This window comes from Ceratotherium simum, chromosome 5 (assembly GCF_057802395.1).
Source record: "Ceratotherium simum simum isolate JZ-2026a chromosome 5, ASM5780239v1, whole genome shotgun sequence".
Taxonomy (NCBI): domain Eukaryota; kingdom Metazoa; phylum Chordata; class Mammalia; order Perissodactyla; family Rhinocerotidae; genus Ceratotherium; species Ceratotherium simum.
Genome location: NC_141904.1, coordinates 446692 through 463737, shown reverse-complemented (window position 1 = coordinate 463737; position 17046 = coordinate 446692). Strand labels below are relative to the sequence as shown.

At 45.9% G+C, this 17046-nt stretch overlaps 1 protein-coding gene across 10 annotated transcripts in view; it reads right to left on the bottom strand.

The window, feature by feature from the left end:
- The window catches only part of PLCH1 (phospholipase C eta 1), a 214205-nt gene that overhangs the window by 3868 nt on the left and 193291 nt on the right, over positions 1-17046 (bottom strand). For 6 of the 10 annotated variants that reach the window (XM_087430352.1, XM_087430355.1, XM_087430353.1 and 3 more), the window contains 10 exons: positions 16377-16471; positions 13556-13653; positions 10529-10708; positions 10331-10438; positions 9211-9335; positions 6682-6766; positions 4459-4605; positions 4143-4222; positions 2726-2785; positions 1966-2320 (listed from right to left, as the gene is read on the bottom strand). In XM_087430352.1, coding sequence (XP_087286478.1) covers positions 1966-2320; positions 2726-2785; positions 4143-4222; positions 4459-4605; positions 6682-6766; positions 9211-9335; positions 10331-10438; positions 10529-10708; positions 13556-13653; positions 16377-16471 — 1333 coding nt within the window. The remainder of the gene's footprint in view (positions 1-1965; positions 2321-2725; positions 2786-4142; positions 4223-4458; positions 4606-6681; positions 6767-9210; positions 9336-10330; positions 10439-10528; positions 10709-13555; positions 13654-16376; positions 16472-17046) is intronic. The other 4 variants (XM_087430357.1, XM_087430358.1, XM_014796612.2 and 1 more) reach the window with 3 other exon arrangements.

The following is a 17046-nucleotide window of genomic DNA, read 5'->3' as shown; positions in this document are numbered from 1 at the left end:
ATATCTAATTTTGTATTAACAATATTTTTATTTTTAATACATAAATTTCATATTGCATTCTCCCCTAAAAGAGGTGGTAAGATATCAGGCACAGTAAGGAAAACTATAAAAACACACAATTCACAGTAATCTGGGGTACCCATCATGCTTAGTTTAGTGCTAAGACAACATTAGGTGTTCAATCAAGCGTTCTTGATCAGATTATTTTAATAGTTTTTTAATGCTTTCAGTCATGATATACAAGAAAGAAGAATGTTTAACTTATTAAATATTTTCTTAACTAAAAAAAATCATAAAAATTTGATACACCCCAAAATTACAAGGAAAAAAATTAAATCTCCTATGATGTTACCACTCAGAGACAGCCACTGTAAGCTTTGTAGAGGGACAGAATTATGTATAGAATTTTGCATTCTGCATTTTCTCCACTTAATATCTTTTCTACATTATAACGTGAATCATTACACAGCTATGTAACGTTCCATAGGTACCACAAGTTTTATGAATATATATGAATGACTACATATAACTATTTTTTAATGGAAAGAAAGAAATATCACCTCCATATTACTAACTCACATCAATGATATTAACATCTTAACTGTGGCATTAACAGGATTAATTATTACCAATTTCTACTGAATATAGCTTTATCTTCCACCAAAATGGAGTTTTGAAATAAACTTTAAACACACATTTCATCTCTTCTCTGATACTGCTCTTAGCAAAATCTGAAACTTTTCAACTCCCTTTTTCTCCTTCAAATAAACTATTCAAAAATTGGTCTGTCTCCCTAGGATAACTTACAATAAAAATCAATACAAGCAAATGCTGTTTCTGAGAAAGCAGATCACTGAAATTAGGTCATACGATAAAAAGAGAATTTTGCTAAAAGAAACAAGCACAGTCACACATCACCTAACGATGGGCCACATTCTGAGAAGCACGTTGTTAGGTGATTTTGTCGCTACGCAAACATCACAGGGTGACTTACACCTAGACAGTGCAGCCGACTGCACAGCTGGGCCACACGGTGCTAATGTTACGGGAGCACCGTCGCACGTGTGGTCCGTCATCGACGGAAACGTCGTCATGTGGCGCATGACTATATCACATTCTACTTGTCTGAGACGATTCTGATCTAATTAAGACACGCTTGTTGGAGAGACATCAAATGGACACTTTTGGTGCTTAAATCACCTGAACAGGGTGGGGAGGAGCCACTGCACAAGTCAGGAGCTCTGCAGTGCATCTTGAGGCAGGCACAGCTCTCTATTGAGCTCAATGTGAGTGCAACCTTATGCTCAAATCAAGGGAGAAGAGGGGAAATGCCTGGCCCCTAAACTTGAGGAGCCCACATCTCGACAGGCGCACAGACCCGCTCCTTCCCTGCCGACATCCCAGAGTCAGGGAAACGAGCCACAGGAAACATCGCCTGAGCTGCCTTTGGAGGAAGCAGAGACTTCTCAAGTGATAGCTGGCTTGCTCCTCACATCTGGATTTTCCTCCTTCTCCACAAACACTTCCAATCGTGGAAATGTGTCATATGGTGGGGAAAGAAATACAACCGTACTCAACCTCAGAAATGTCAAGATAATCCTACTCAACCTCAGAACACTCAGTATGTACAACACCCACGTGCACAACCAAGACCTCTGTCCTACCCTGCAGGTCGCACCTCACAGACAACAGGTCCAGGCCAACACACCTGATGGCTCTCCTCATCCCTCTCTGTCAAGTTCAGATACCAAGGTTATTTTACGGCTTTAGGTGACTATGAAATAGCTCTTCTACTACCCTCTCCCCAAAAAGCCTAAAATCTAGTCTAAAAGAAAACATTAAAAATTACTAACTTTCCATTATATTTTACTTTGACTACAAAATGTCAACCATGTCATAACAGTAATTAGGGACCAAAATGCAGCTTAGAAGGGTTCACTCTTAGAGAAACTGAAAGCATCTCACCCAGAGAGTTCTCTTTTCCTTCAGTGTCTTTCACTCTTTCCGGCAGAGGCAGCGACAGGGCCCCCAGCAGACTTCTGTCAACGGGCATGGAGACGGGGCGCGCTTGCAGACTCCGCGTGGTCCTCCTCAGGACACCATCTGAATCTCTGGCAGCCTCAGAGAGAGAATCCTTTATCTCTACCATTTCCTGGAAGCCCATTTTGCTCCTTTTTCTGCCTTTGGCTGGCGCACTGGCTGTGCGTCGCAGAATCCTGTCTCCCAGCGATCGCCTCCGAGTGTGATGGGAACTGTTCTCTGAAGAGCTGGGCCGGGGGTTCTTATGGAACAGTCCCTTCAGACCCTGGAGCTGTCTGCTCTGAAGACACAAAGGACCAACCGCAAGTCAAGCAGCGCCATCGTGTTAACAACCCGCCTTCTACATGATGGCTCCATGAAAAATGGATACAGGACAGAACTTTCCAGCCACTGAGTCTATTCACACCAATAAAGCAGCAGCTCACAGCACATTCACACAACCTCATGCACACCTCGTCACCTCGCTCTGTGAGGAAGGCAGCCTTCCACCCTCACAACCAAGCTCTCCCCGAGTTTCCTGCCCAAGGGTGACAAGTGGTAGGAACAGACTGTGATGAACCTCAGCCGCCTGAAAGCCACGGATGGTGTTTCTGAGAGGTGAGCAGGAAACGGATGAGCGAGAGCATGCTGCCACACGTTCAGAACGGAACACGCCGGCAAGACCCGAGCAGCATGCCGACACTACCTTGGTGGCTCCTAGAAAGTGCAATATCGTGTAACTGGGGTTGAGTATTAAAGGGCTCCACTGCAAGGAAAGACAAAGCACGGCTTGGGCTCGTTCCAGAAGGGGGCGAGAAAAACAAAAGAAAAATGCATTTGCTCCCCTCAGCCCCTCGCTCCACTTGGGGGATTTTTAGTCACAGGTTCTCTCATTTCACACTGTGGTTCACGCATCCTCGACCCAAACAGCCGTGAGAGAATAAACAACAGGACTCATACGTGGACATTTATGTAGGAGGGAGAACACGGGACACTTTCAAGTTCTAAACAAATCTGCATTTTACTGTTTCCCTCAAGCATGATAAATGCTGCAGAACCTCCTTCATTAACCTGGGAACCCTAGAAATCCAGGAATCACTTTCGATCATTCACATTTGCATGCGTTTAGGCCAGAGGGAGACCCCAACAAGCAGTACAACAAAGGCAGCAGGCGTGGAGTTAAACCTCACGCTCGGGGAGATTCGGCCCCCGGTGCCACCCAGACTGATGGGAGGACAGACACGTCCCGGTCCAGGCTGGTGGACGCTCCCTAGCAGGTGACTGTGGTCACAGTGACAGCAGCCAGCACTTCTGAGCGCTCACTGTGCCTGTGCCAGGCAGCCATCTGAGGATGACGGGCACTACCCATGAGGGGCACTTTCTACCCCGCATCCAGCTGAGGAAGCCGAGCACAGAGAGAGTGACTCCTCTGAAGGAGGAGTGCAGACTCCACGCACTTCCTGAGAAAGAGGCCTGGACCTTCCGGGCCCTGGTCAACGCTCTCGATCTCTCCACACCACATCTGGTCCTGCATACTCATCCCGGCAGCCTGATTACTTGGCACAACCAGAGGACAGCCTATTGATATGCAAACCTCAGCTGAGCTCTGCAGTGAAGGAGCCACATCACGGGGAACTGAAGACATTTCTCTGGTCTCTGTTTTCAAGTCCTGTGGGTGGCTCTAAATTCATTCATGATTTTTAGGTTGTCAGTGAAATACAACGGCACCAGATGAAAGATTCCTGCCTGCCACGGGCTGGGATCACAGCTCGGTTAGTGCAAGACATCAGAGATGCTGCACGTCCACCGCAGCTAACTGGGTCTTTTTAAGGATTGAAATGAAATTCAAAGTTTAACTATATCTTCACTGTTTTAGCCAAACAAATGATAGCCTGAGAGAATATTAGTTTTCTTGATTTCCCTTAGCCCAGAGCAGGCCCCAGGTGGCAGGAATGAGGACACACCCCAGACGGAGGGAGGAGCACAGGGCGGGGCCTGAGGGTGGGTTTTCTGATGGAGAACAGCTTGACCAGATGCACATTCCTTTTAGGCAATTAGTCAAAAATAGCCTGGTTCAGGTCCATACTGTTGCTGCACGTGCTTTAAGCCCTACCCTCTCTCACCTTTCCGTAGATGTCGTGGATTGTGATGTGGACAAATATGGACGCTTCTGTCAGCCCTTCCAGGTGGACGTGCCGGTAGCCTGAGAAAAGCAGAGAGCAGTTTCCTCTTAGCTGACCCTCCATCTGGCTGTCCCTCGGGGGGCAGGACCAGGCACCCTCCTCCTGCCGTTCTCACATTTCACAGGGCCCGTTAACACTCGCATGGCCATACCCACGTCTCACATGCCAGACACGCCATGTACCAAGTGTAGCACGTGTCACACATTAACCCTGCCAAGGGAAAACAGATGGCCAGTCTGGAGAGAACTGTACCCACCAGGCACCAAGCTGCTGAAGGTCACCGTTCTTTGCCCAACGAAGTCTCGTCCGATAGGATCGTGATCCCACACGAGGAACCGAACCAAAGCTATTTCTGGCATGTGGACCGTAAACGTCAGGGTTTCTTCCCACATGGGGTTAAATCCTCAGAGAAATAGGAAAAGAAAAATCAGAAGAGCAAACAGCTCGGCTGAAAACAAACTGGCAGCAACACCAGCAGAGCGGACATGAGAACGTTCGCAGCAGTGATGGACACGTGACGACGACCGGCCACTCCAGGACTCGCTGCTGAAGCAAAGCCTCGGTCCACCCCACTGCTGGAAAATCACCGGTAAGAACACTGCCTGTCGATTATTACACCAATGTTGGTAACCTTTAGGGCCAAATTGCATTGTAGAGAAAGCTCCTTTAGACATTCAGATATCAGAACACTTCAATGAGATAAACAGTTATCTACAGTCATGACGTAAGAGTAATGTTTCAGCAGAAATAAGGAATGCTTCTCCTCACAGAACCATGCTCCTCACCCCCCGAGATCCCACCGCTGGAGGGGGCACAGCCGAGCGTCATGGGGGCCACTGCACACAGCCTCCTGCTTCATTCTTACAGCGATCCCTGGGGGCAGTGCAGGGATTCCGGTTTTTCCAATTAATAAAAATATATATTACTGGCTTTCCAAAATATACAACTTTTTAAAATTACACAAGTTACACAAGCTTTTTTTAAAGTAGGAAATTTAAGTATTTGTAACTCATTTTATAGTTGAGAAAACTGATGTTTAGAGAAAACAATGTGCCCGTGGTCACGCAGTTGGCAACAGACCTAATCAGACCGCGCACTGCTTATTTCCAGCGGCTACTCAGGAATCAAGACCTTAACACATGAAAGAGGATATATTTTCATAGCTACTGAAAATAAATAGAAAGGTATATAATTCAACTCAAATTCTAAAAACAAAAATCTATTTCTTGGCAAAGTTCAGATAAAATAATTATATAAATGATAAAAATTCAAGTACTCTATATAAGTTTCTCTTTTCTAAAATGAAAATAAGTTTTACTAACAAATGCATTCAGGAGGCATCAGCCACACAACCCTATTGAACACCTCAGCTAATGAAATAATTACAGACTGAAATCACTGAGACGTCCTCCTGAACAAGAGACAGGATTATCTTGTATTGACTTAGTGATGACCTCTCAATTACTTCTGAGACTAAAAAATATAGATGTATTGAGCAGTGGAAGGAAAACACAGTATAGGAAGTTTGCTTTCTTCAAGCGTGTTATTTCCTAAGTAATAGGTCTGCACTATAGTCACACGTCACTTAACGACGGATACATTCTGAGAAATGTGTCGTTAGGTGCTTTTGTCCTTGTGTGAACACCACAGAGAGTACTTACACAAACCTAGATGGCACAGCCTACTGCACACCTAGGCTACATGGTACTAACCTTAGGGGACCCCTGTTGTATATCTGGTCCGTCATTGACTGAAACGTTGTTATGTGGTGCAGGACTATACCCTTGCACCCCCAAATTTCTTTCCTTAAACGAGCACTTACAAAAACTCCTCTTAAGGTCTCTCTATGAACCTCTAACTTCTCAAACGTTTTGAGGATTGTGGTTTAGATTTATTGTAGAGTACTGATGACTAGAGATTGAGACAAACAGGTTTATCGAATGTATGAACAAACACAATTTTAGAAGACTACCAAGAAAAGACATGAGGACTGGGTAAAAGCCTTTTTTACACTGTGGCCAAAACACAATAAGAACGCTGCCTGTCTACCACACGTACATATTCAAGAAGTCAACCTGCTAGAGCTGCACTTGCCTTTACAGTTTTATGTGCTCCAAAAAAAATGAGAAATCATCAAGACGTAGGCTCCACAAATGAGAACACGATATAAATATACAAAGGAGGCATTTTCCTAAGGGAAGTTTTAACCCAGCACTTTAAAATATCATTCATTGTTTCCAATAGAAAAAAATTTTGCTTCAAAAGCAAGAGTCTTGAGAGCCTAGAAGACAACAGCCGTCAGAACGTGCCTCACCTCACCCACCTCACCCAGTCTCAGGTGGTGGGAAGACCCTGGCATCAACTCCAACAGCAGTGATGGGTTTTAGGGCTGTCTCTCTTCTGCATGACAATTTCTCTGTCACTGCACACTCTGTGTCCAGACCATCCTGAGCACAAATCACACAGGTCACCGCCTTACCGTTGTCATCCACCACACGGGTTTGATCTTTACAACAATCCACTGGCAGTCCAATAATTTCAACTTCAACAAAAGGATCAATGATCTATGTAAATAAAGAGAGAGTATTGGTACAACAGATACATTTCTACACGTGTGTTAATTAATTTGAGAATATTGGCCAAAATGTCCTCATTTCAACAGCAACCCATTCTATTAGATGCTTACCAAGAAGGAGAAACTATACCAGATGCAACAGGCTCAGATATACAGACGGGAATAAAAGAAAAGATTAAATTTTTGTTTGCCAATATTTACTAATACTACACACACTTTATCCAATGAGCCTACCATCCAGTTCAAGTGTATGAAGGTGGATGAAGTCTCCTGGGGGATCTGCATATGCTTTATCTTGATCTGGGTCACATAATAATTAATCAAGCAATCCACATTTGATTTGTGCACTTTAATGTATGAAATCAATCATTACTATAATGTAACTTTAAAAGTAGTAAAAAATGAAAAGATTAAAAAGGAACCAAAAGAAACAATATGAATGTTTATCCCCCCCACCTCCCCCGTCTCCTCTGGGGGAGGGTCCTGCTTGTTGGTCATCCATAAACTCTTGTTTGTTGTGCAAGTTCTGGATAATAAGCAACTAGGACTAAAAACGTAAAGAATCCAGAAAGAGCTGATCTAAAATAAAAGTCGAAAGGAGAGAAAGTTACAAAGTCTGAGAACACACATTTTTAGGAGCATGGAGAGTAAGGAGAATATAGAGTCTGGGGGGAGTTTCAGGGCATAAGAGCTGGAGGGACGATGGAAAACACGTTGAGACAATTAGGTGGACAGACATAACTAACCATGGTAAAGTTCACTCGTTCTCAATTAATGATTTTATGCTAGAAGTTTTTCCTTTGAATAGAATCCTGTGGTAAAACTGGACCATTGGGGATCTCAGAATTTTTTGGGCAGCTAATGAATATGATTTCTGTTCTGAAGGAATTCAAGATGACCACAGACTTGAAGAGCAACTTCCTGTTTCAAACGAGGCTCCTGAGCTGAGCTGCGGCGAGTCGTGCAGCCGTCTGTGCTTCAGTCCCCTCACAGATAAACCTGAGACAACAGTGTCTGCTCCATCACACTGTCGCCTGGGCGAGATGCTGGAGGGTGGGACTGGACAGTGCAGCAAGACCGGGGAGAAATTTGGAAGGAAGAATTCCCGGGAGAGCAAAGAAAAGGTGAAATTAAAGATGACAATCAATTTTCTGATTGGGAGCAAGAAAAATTGTTACTTCATTCTCAGAGATATAAACAACACGAGAGACCATGGGCTGAGCACTCAGGGAGCCGGACGGGGGAAATCTATACCCTTATTTCCATTAGCCTCTGACTAGAGCACAACATAGTAATTTCATAACGTATAAAAACGTCAGATCACCAGGTTGTACACCTGAAACTAATATAATATTGTATGCCAATTATACTTCAATTAAAAAAGGATGGAAAGAAGAAGAAACGATAAACTTCCTGATACTGCCAAGTCAATTGTTCTTGCTGCTGAGAGGAGAACGAATGGACCAGGGGGACCAGGCAGCGGGGGGCCACTGCAGTGGAACTGGCAAGAGGTGACGGCGGCTTGATGAGGCTGGAGGCAACAGAGATGGAGAAATGGTCCATCTGAAGCTCCTGCTTTCTGAGGTGTAGGACATGGTGCCATCTGTTGAAAATGAGAAGAAGAGCTGAGAACAAATGTCTGAGAGAGAAGACTGGACAAGGCCACCACAGAGAACACGACAGAGGGCTGAGAAGTGACTCTGGGATGCCAGCGCAGCACCACGGGCCAGCGGGGAGCCAAGACAGAGTTTATGGTGGTACCAAATGGCGGAGCCACACAGTTTCCATCAACAGTCAAGATCCAGAAGTGATGGCTAACGGGTGGGAGTGGCAAAGAGCCTGAAGCAATGGACCACTCCTGAGAGGAGGGACATGAGCACGGGAGGGGCTGACAGGCAGGGAGAAAACACAGGCCAAGAAGGCCAAGGGGAGACGTAATGGGAATAACGGGATGAAAGCTCTGGAAAGAGAGGCGGCTGTGATTGCAGAGGGAGACATTTTAAAGTCACGCTGCAGAGCTGAGCAAGGATGTGGCCAGGAAGCAGGCAGCCCATGTGCAGCAGGGGCGAGGGCCACAGGGGACAAGGGCCACGGGGGACGAGGGCCACGGGGGGCGAGGGCCACGGGGGGCGAGGCATGCGGACGGAGGTCAGGGCGTTCTCTCAGGCAGTGCGCCTGGTAATAACGCCATTCTCTGCACCTCAATTTTAGTACTGCCAGTGTCAGCCTTGAATTGTGATAGAACTGCCTGCACTCGTGCCTCCACAATAGTCGACGCAATGCTCTCCAGGAAGAACCGTGCACGTCGCCAGTCAGTCAGGTCCTATCTGGTGAGCTGAGGTCAGTGCTCGTCTACACACACACACGAAGAACCCTGAAGATATTTCGGATGAAATGTAAACCGTAAAATAATCACCTAAGGCACCGCCTTACCTCGCCTCGGTCTCCAAACACGGAGTCCGGGGGTTTGGGGAGCTGCTGCCCGCTGATCACTTTCAGGACGAGCTGCTTCTTGGGGCTGGCAGGGAGCGGATCACCAGAGAAAGGGTTGAAGGTACCTGAGCCAAGTAAAGCAGAGGTTCAGAGGTCAGGTGGCAGCATGAGAAAACACACACACAACACACACCCTGAAAGCCTGCAGAACAAAGAAATAGCAAATGCTGAATTGCTAGTGTCTCTTGGAGCAAAGACACTGTCACCCCACCATCAGTGTGGCTTCTGCCTGGAGACAACGGCCACTGGCATTTCCACACTGGTTTTTATTAGAATCCAATCTCCCAGAGGCCGGAGGGACGGGCCCATTTAAAGCGAGTGTCTGTGACACAATTAACACCATGGCATGGGGGACGAGGACATGTCACTTGAATGCCAAGAGAATAGAGAAGCGGAGTTATTCAGATTCAAACAATTTTCCAACCTAAACCATCTGGGTAGAGAGTGGACACAGCAAGAAGAAGACCTGAAGGTAAGCAACAGCAGAGCAAGGAAATGTGCAAAGCATGAAATCCTGAAGACATATCTTCAACACTTCTTCACCAGAATTGTTAAAATCCGATTTGGAAAATTTTAAATACTTGTAAAGAGAAACTGTTTTTGATTTGACACGACATTACCTTTTCTTTTTTGTCAGCTGTTTTGTAATTGGACTACACTAACTAAAACAGCTGATGAAACTGTTTCAGGTGGAATTTTAAGTCTGCCGGTTTCAGACTCAGACTCCCTCAGGGGGTTTCTGAAGACAGGGCTCAGGCCTTGGGAGGCCGTCCAGTTATGAGTAATGCCCAGTGAATATGGCACTGGGCGGTGCAATTCAGATGAGTCTCCTGCTATCCACGCCTCTCTTTACAGGCACAACCTCAGAAGAGGACATTCCAAACATCCTGACACCCGGATGCTCAATAGTGTGACAAAGTCCTAATTTACATTCCAACACATCAACCTCTGTCTTTTAAAAAAATCATGTTGCAAAACCCTGGGGTGCCACATTTTCCAGAGACCTCCTTCAATAGAGGTCACCTGCATTCAGAGACAGGACTATGAAATCAACACACACCTTTGCACATCTGCTGGGGTTTGAGGACGTAGCCACAATTGCCATTGGTCTTGAATTTGGCTCGATTTAACTGCATCATTCGCCCTTCAGACTGGTAGTTCAGTGCCACTGTGCAAGTTCAAAGTTGGAGAGAGTTAGGCAAGACGGCAGCACAGAGTCAAGACACGCAGAGAACACTCCTTTGCGAGGCATACGTACCTAGCTGGCAGCCCGCGTTCCAGTAGGGCAGAGGGTTGAAGTTACTAGAATCGATGCGGTAGGCAGAGGGGTAAATCCTCGTGAGCTGCTGTTGGTTATAAACCATGAGCTGCTCTGCTTTCTGCTGGACCACCTGATGTGCTCTTGTTTCACTGAATGATAAAACATTTCCTGTGGTTCCTGGCAGTGTTTAATAAAAAAGAAACGTGAGAACTACAGCAAAGAAAACACACTCGCACAGACCTTATAACATATCGGATTATACAAAGTCAATCCAGGGCCGAAGGCAGAGCAGAGGAGGCACAGCTCCTTACCAAGAAAGACCCAGAAAATTCCATTCTTGGGACTCTCGTCACTTGGAGCCAAATCAGAGCTGTGCATCTTGCTAGGATAACCACCTATTTGTGGGTCCCACATTCTCCAAGAATTCAAGCATCTCAACTAATCCACATCCATCTTGCTAGCACCAAGAGGGCAGGCAGGAAAACGATTTTCTAGGTGTATGAGTCAGACAGAATATCTTTGACCAAAGATGTCCACAGTCACGGATAAACATAACAATCTGTGTAATGTAACTATGTAGCCTATTCCTGCAACAGGGAGACAGGCACTGAAGGCGTTCATCTCAAAAGTAACATGTGAAACATGTGAAATGCGTATTAACTGATAGCACTCAAGGTCCAAGAAAATAAAGGAAAAAGACCAGTTCCAAAAAAGAAAAATTGAGTTTTAAAGTTAGTTTGAAAAGAATTATGGAACCAGTTAAAAACTGTTGGAAGAAGAAAACAGCAAGGGAGAAAGAGTTCGAGAAGAGCATTATAAAGAAACAAAGCTTCGGCACAATCATCCACCTCACCAGGTTTATAAACAATGGAAAAATAAAGGAGGTGAAAGACCAGGAAGCCAATATTAATGTGTCTGCTCGACCTCCATGGGGGTCAATCCAGGGCCACGCACGCTGCAAGTGTGGGGGTCACGATGGAGTCAACCTGCAAACAGCTGACCTCCCACCTTCTCCCAATCCCCCCATTTGCACCGCGTCTGCGCCGCCCCTGCCCTCCCACCCCTTCACCAAACATCCACACCCCACCCCAAAACGACCACCCACACATCTTCTGGACCTGCTGCAAGAGGCCAGTCTGGAGGAGACCCCGACTTGCCCAGAGCCTCGGTCTCACTCCCGTGTGCACCCCGAGGAGCTGCGTGTGTCCGGCCCACACGAGGGACATGGCCATGAAACTAACGGCTGAACTGTCCTCTTGCTGGGCCAAATGGGCCTGAACTGTATGCAGATGGTGCACGTCTAGTGCACACAGTCTCCCAGGGCCCCTGGTGTCCTTAGGTTGTGCACCCTGAGATATTTAACGCCGGCCAGATGACTGACAGGTACACTCCAGAGCAGGAACTTGGAAGAGTCATGAACACAAGTGGAGGCAAGAGATCAGAAAATTCCAGTTTCTAATCCGATGAATTCCCCTGTGTAGACTCTCTCTTCATCATATGTATTTTATCGACATGACATGGCATGCACATCTGAAGCACGCTAAGAAGGATCTTTACAGATTTTGGTGAGGCATGCTTTGAGCATGATAGGAGACAGTATCAATCTTTTGGACGAGCCATACCCAGATGGCAGAGCCCTGTGACCAGCACCACTGTTTTCTCTCTCTCCACATAAATACACAGACTGCGTTATCATCAGGGTGACCTTGTAACCAGGCACATATCAATCAGTTATCAACAGAGTTGAGTGGCTTTGCACTGGAATAAGCCCTGCATTCATTATCTACTGCTCACTTTGTGGCTAAAACACCCTCACCACAAAAGACAAAAACAGCTAAAGTTCAACAGCTAAGTAACACTAAATGTTATTTTAATTAAGCTAATAGGATTATGGTTTCCTAAGGCATTTATTAGAAACTATACTGCTCTAAACCAAATACACCTTTTGCTCCATTAAACCACCATCTGAGCTCGTCTCCTCGCTGTGGGCAGTTAGTACAAGACTTGTTGTCCACCCGCTGAGAGTCCCATAGTGTCTCACGTTCCCACACGAGCAATAACTTAAATTTTTGTAACTGTCACCATTTGAAGAAGGAATCAACACCAAAGGTAAGAAAACCTGCAGATAGAAAAAGACACACTTGTGGAATGGGGACAAGGGGCCCACGGGCAGGATCCTGGAGGCTGCTGAGGACATGAGACACACCGTTTCTCTCCACCAGGCTGAGGAGACGGGAGACCCGGACTCCACGCCTCCACCACTGGAGTTAACGTGGACAGGAGACATGCCGTTTCCCTCCACCAGGCTGAGGAGACGGGAGACCCGGACTCCACGCCTCCACCACTGGAGTTAACGTGGACAGGAGACACGCCGTTTCCCTCCACCAGGCTGAGGAGATGGGAGACCCAGACTCCACGCCTCCACCACTGGAGTTAACGTGGGCTGAGAAGACACACGACGTGGTTTATTCTGTAAGCGCTCATCAACTGAGCAGAACTGGGACGAGGAGGGAGGAGGATAGGGGGAAAGGACCAGGTAGCGGGAGTCCAGGGCGACAGCAGCTGTGAGCAGGATTCTCAAGATCTGGCGACGACGGGTAAAAACAGGGAGACAGGCCACGCCTCTGAAATTTCTGCTCTTTTTGTTAAAACTGTGACTTAAACCATTTTCATCAAAGTCAAAGTTTCCAATGAGAAAATATGGGGCTTTTTGAGGTGCTATTTTAGCCAACTAACTTCTACCCTCTCCCGGCCATTCACACTGGCACGGCCAACTGTGAGCTGTGGGGACCTCGCCTGCTGCACTAGTTTTGTACAGTAACAAAGGCCTCCCCTGCCCTGGGCCAGTCAGGCGACCACAGTAACCAATAATCAACAGGGCCCTCCTGCGCTAAGCACCACACCAGCCGTCAGTTTCCGGACACACAAGCTGGACTCCACGCGGTTCCAGAAATGGGTGCTGACCATCTGATGACAAAAGAAAGGTCAAGAATGTTCATCCAGAAGAAAAACACGACTCCTCACCATCGTCCACAATGTCCTGGGCTGCCACAGAGTTCGTATACACAACCAAATCAGAGAGCTCTCGGCATAGCTTCATGGTCTTCCTCCGGCGACCCAACCTGTGAAGACACACCCAGGACCCACGACATTTAGAGCTGGAAGAGGTTCGGGCTGCCTTTCCTAATCCCTGGGTCCTGATGGAGCCAGGATCAGAACCTAGTGTGGTCTTAGCTCAGCACTCTTTCCACCACAGCACCCACCCACGTGGTTTTATTCACTGCTCAACCAGGAATCCCAGTTTCTTCTGTTTGTGGGCTGTGAGTTCCACCGTGAAGGGCTTGCCTCCCCCCACTACCTGCCTAGGTCCGCTCTGGCAGGTGGGGAACCTGGACTAAAGGAATCACGAGAGCTCTACACCTACAGGGAAATGCACCAACTTTCCATAGTGATCACCCTGATGACAATGACAAGTGATTTCTATTTTCTTCTTTATGCTCTTTCTATATTCTTCAACTTTCTTAAACATCCATTCCTTTGTTCTCTCTCCTAGGAACCACTCCTAGGATCCCCTCTACAACTTGACAGACGCTACCACAGACTCACCTCCTCCTCACAGATAGACTTCTCTCCTCTAGGGGACATCTAACTATCAAAAACTCTAGTCCTCACCAAAGGAGACACACAACTGGCCAATCAGCACATGAAAAGACGCTCAACATCATCAGTCGTCAGGGAAATGCAGATCAGTTCACAATGAGACACCACTTTACACCCACCAGAATGGCCGTAACCAAAAAGGCAGGCAATAACACGTCGGCAAGGATGAGGAGAAAGTGGGACCTCATGCACTGCTGGGGAATGTAAAACGGTACAACTGCTTTGCCAAAATAGTTTGGCAGTTCCTCAAAAAGTTAAACAGTTACCACATGACCCAGCAATTCTACTTCTAAGTATGAACCTGAGAAAAATAAAAACATATGTCCACATAAAAACTTATAAATGAATGTTCCATAGCAGCATTATTCATAATACCCAAAAAGTGAAAACAACCTAAATGTCCTTCAACAAATGAATGGATAAATAAAATGCAATATGCCACACAATGGAATATCATTCAACAATGAAAAGGAACGCAGCACTGACATAGGCCACAAGATGGATATACCTTGAAAATATTACACTAAGTGAGAGAAGCCAGACACAAAAGGCCAAATATCATACGATTCCATTTATATGTAATGTTCAGAAAAGGCAAATCTATAAAGACAGAAAGCAGATTAGTTGGTGCCAGAGACTGAGCTGGGAGAGGAGGGTGTGGCTGCTAATGGCAGAGTTTCTCTCTGGTGTGATGAAAATGTTCTGGAGTTAGATGGTGATGACATGGATTTATTCACTCAATGAATATCTTTTGAGCACCTATTGGAGATAAAATAGTGAACAAATCAGGCAAAACCCTTACCCCAATGGTACTTATATACATTCAATAAAAGAACTAAGGTCAAAATGCACCAACAACTCATTTTACCAAGAAAGGAGACGTGAACACACGCAGGTATAAAAATCAATGGAGGAAAGAGTGCGTGTTCCTCTTTACCACATAATCTGGAAACTCTGTAGCCATCGGTGAAAATCTGGTTTCATGAAGGCTAATGATTATAAATCAATGAGAGGTCATGCCTAGAAATTACAAGTGAAACTGCAAGACACTCCAGGAAACAGAGAAATTCTGCAGAACTCCTTATCCTGGGAGGAGAACAATTCACTCAAGTCCCAGAGGGGCAGCATAACAGACGCTCAGGCCTTGACAGCTGCAGGGACAAACCTCCGACTTGAGAGCAGTGTAAACGTGATTTCACTAGACACTGCACTGCTGCCTCCTCGGCACGGTGGAGACTGTCATGGTTCTCCTCAAACGCTGCCCCTCCCTGGCCACCCGACTCGGAGCTGGCCTTTCTCAAACTCACATCTGAGAGCATTCAGGGCGGAGTTCTCCTGGAAGGTGACCCTATTTCTCTTAAATCCTTTACTGCAACCACACTTGCATTTTCTCCAGGGGGGACCACACATATCCCCTCTGCGCTTACTCGTTTGTTACTGTTTTACGTACAGACGTTCTGTTGGGGCAAAGCTCACACATAAAACTCCACTGGACACTAAACGTCATCCATTCCTACAGGACCTCTGTGCTTCTAATTTCATTTAATTTCAGTCTTTCAATAAAGGTGCAGGGGTGTGTGTGTGGGTGTGTGCACACGTGTCTGTGTTTGCATATTTCTCTATGATATAATTTACATCCCTCTGCGAGACTTAACGGATAACACAAACTGCCAGAAAATCCCACGTCAGATCATATTCACAGTTTGGGTTCTGAAAATATGGTAACCTTACTCATCCCAAATTCTACTGCCAATAATAAAGAAAACAGCAGCTAATACTTTTGAGTGCTTAGTTAATTGGGGCAGGGCTTATCAGGCTGAGTAGTTTAATTCCTTAAATCCTTCCCATGACTCTAAGAAACAGAAAGAAACGAGGAGCCTAGCTTGCCCGTGTTACATTGGGAGGAAGAAGATTCTGAATCTGGCTGATTTCAGACGCCTGGCCCCTAACCTGTGTTTACCCTCTCTCTTCTCCTTTAGCCCCAGTGAGAGCCCCGCTCTCGTCTCTGCAGACACAGCCAGCACAGCGAGTATTAAGAGCTCACGAGGCACCAGTGTATCCTCAGGTATCCTCATCTCACATCCAGGCACTGAGCGCTTCACCTGTGATCCAATTCTCTGCACACGTATGATTCAGACAGCCAACCTGATGGGAGAGGGGCCCCAACATGGAGGCACCTCCTTACCTGTACAGCTGGCCGGTCTCCTTGCCAGGATTCTGCTGCGCGTCTTCCCCGTCATCAGTACTGCAAGACTTAGACCGTGATTTTGTGGTTTTCTGCTGGAAAAATCACAGTAAACTTAACAACAAACTCACTGCATCTGGTACATCTACAACATACAGAGAATGGACTGGCTTTCAAACACACACAAAGACAATAACTTGGAGGAAAAAAAACTGACCAAGTATCGCAGCTTGCCTCACTATTAATAACAAGCATGTCGATGGCCATGATTATATTAAAATACGAATGCAAAACTGACGGTTTCATGCTCTGAAGCTGATTTCTAAACCACATAAAATGTAGTCTTAGAAAGACTTGATTAGTCATGCATCGAAGGCCTCATGAGGGATCAAAGTTGTAACATCTATTTAAACGATTATAAGGGATAAAAATCCACTTACATAGGAAGCTCCTATTCCTATTCACTTATAAAAGGCAGATTTGATAAAAAAGACAAATAGTATTTTTTTTAATGAATAACTATCATTCCTGCTTTTGACTAGAATGCACTCAAATAACCATCTACATCAAAATGCTCTTCTGAGATTCTGACCCATTTTAATTTCTAGCAGCAGAACAAAAACCCGTTACCCACAGGATTCGGGCTCAAAGGCTGAGGATAACCTGGGGT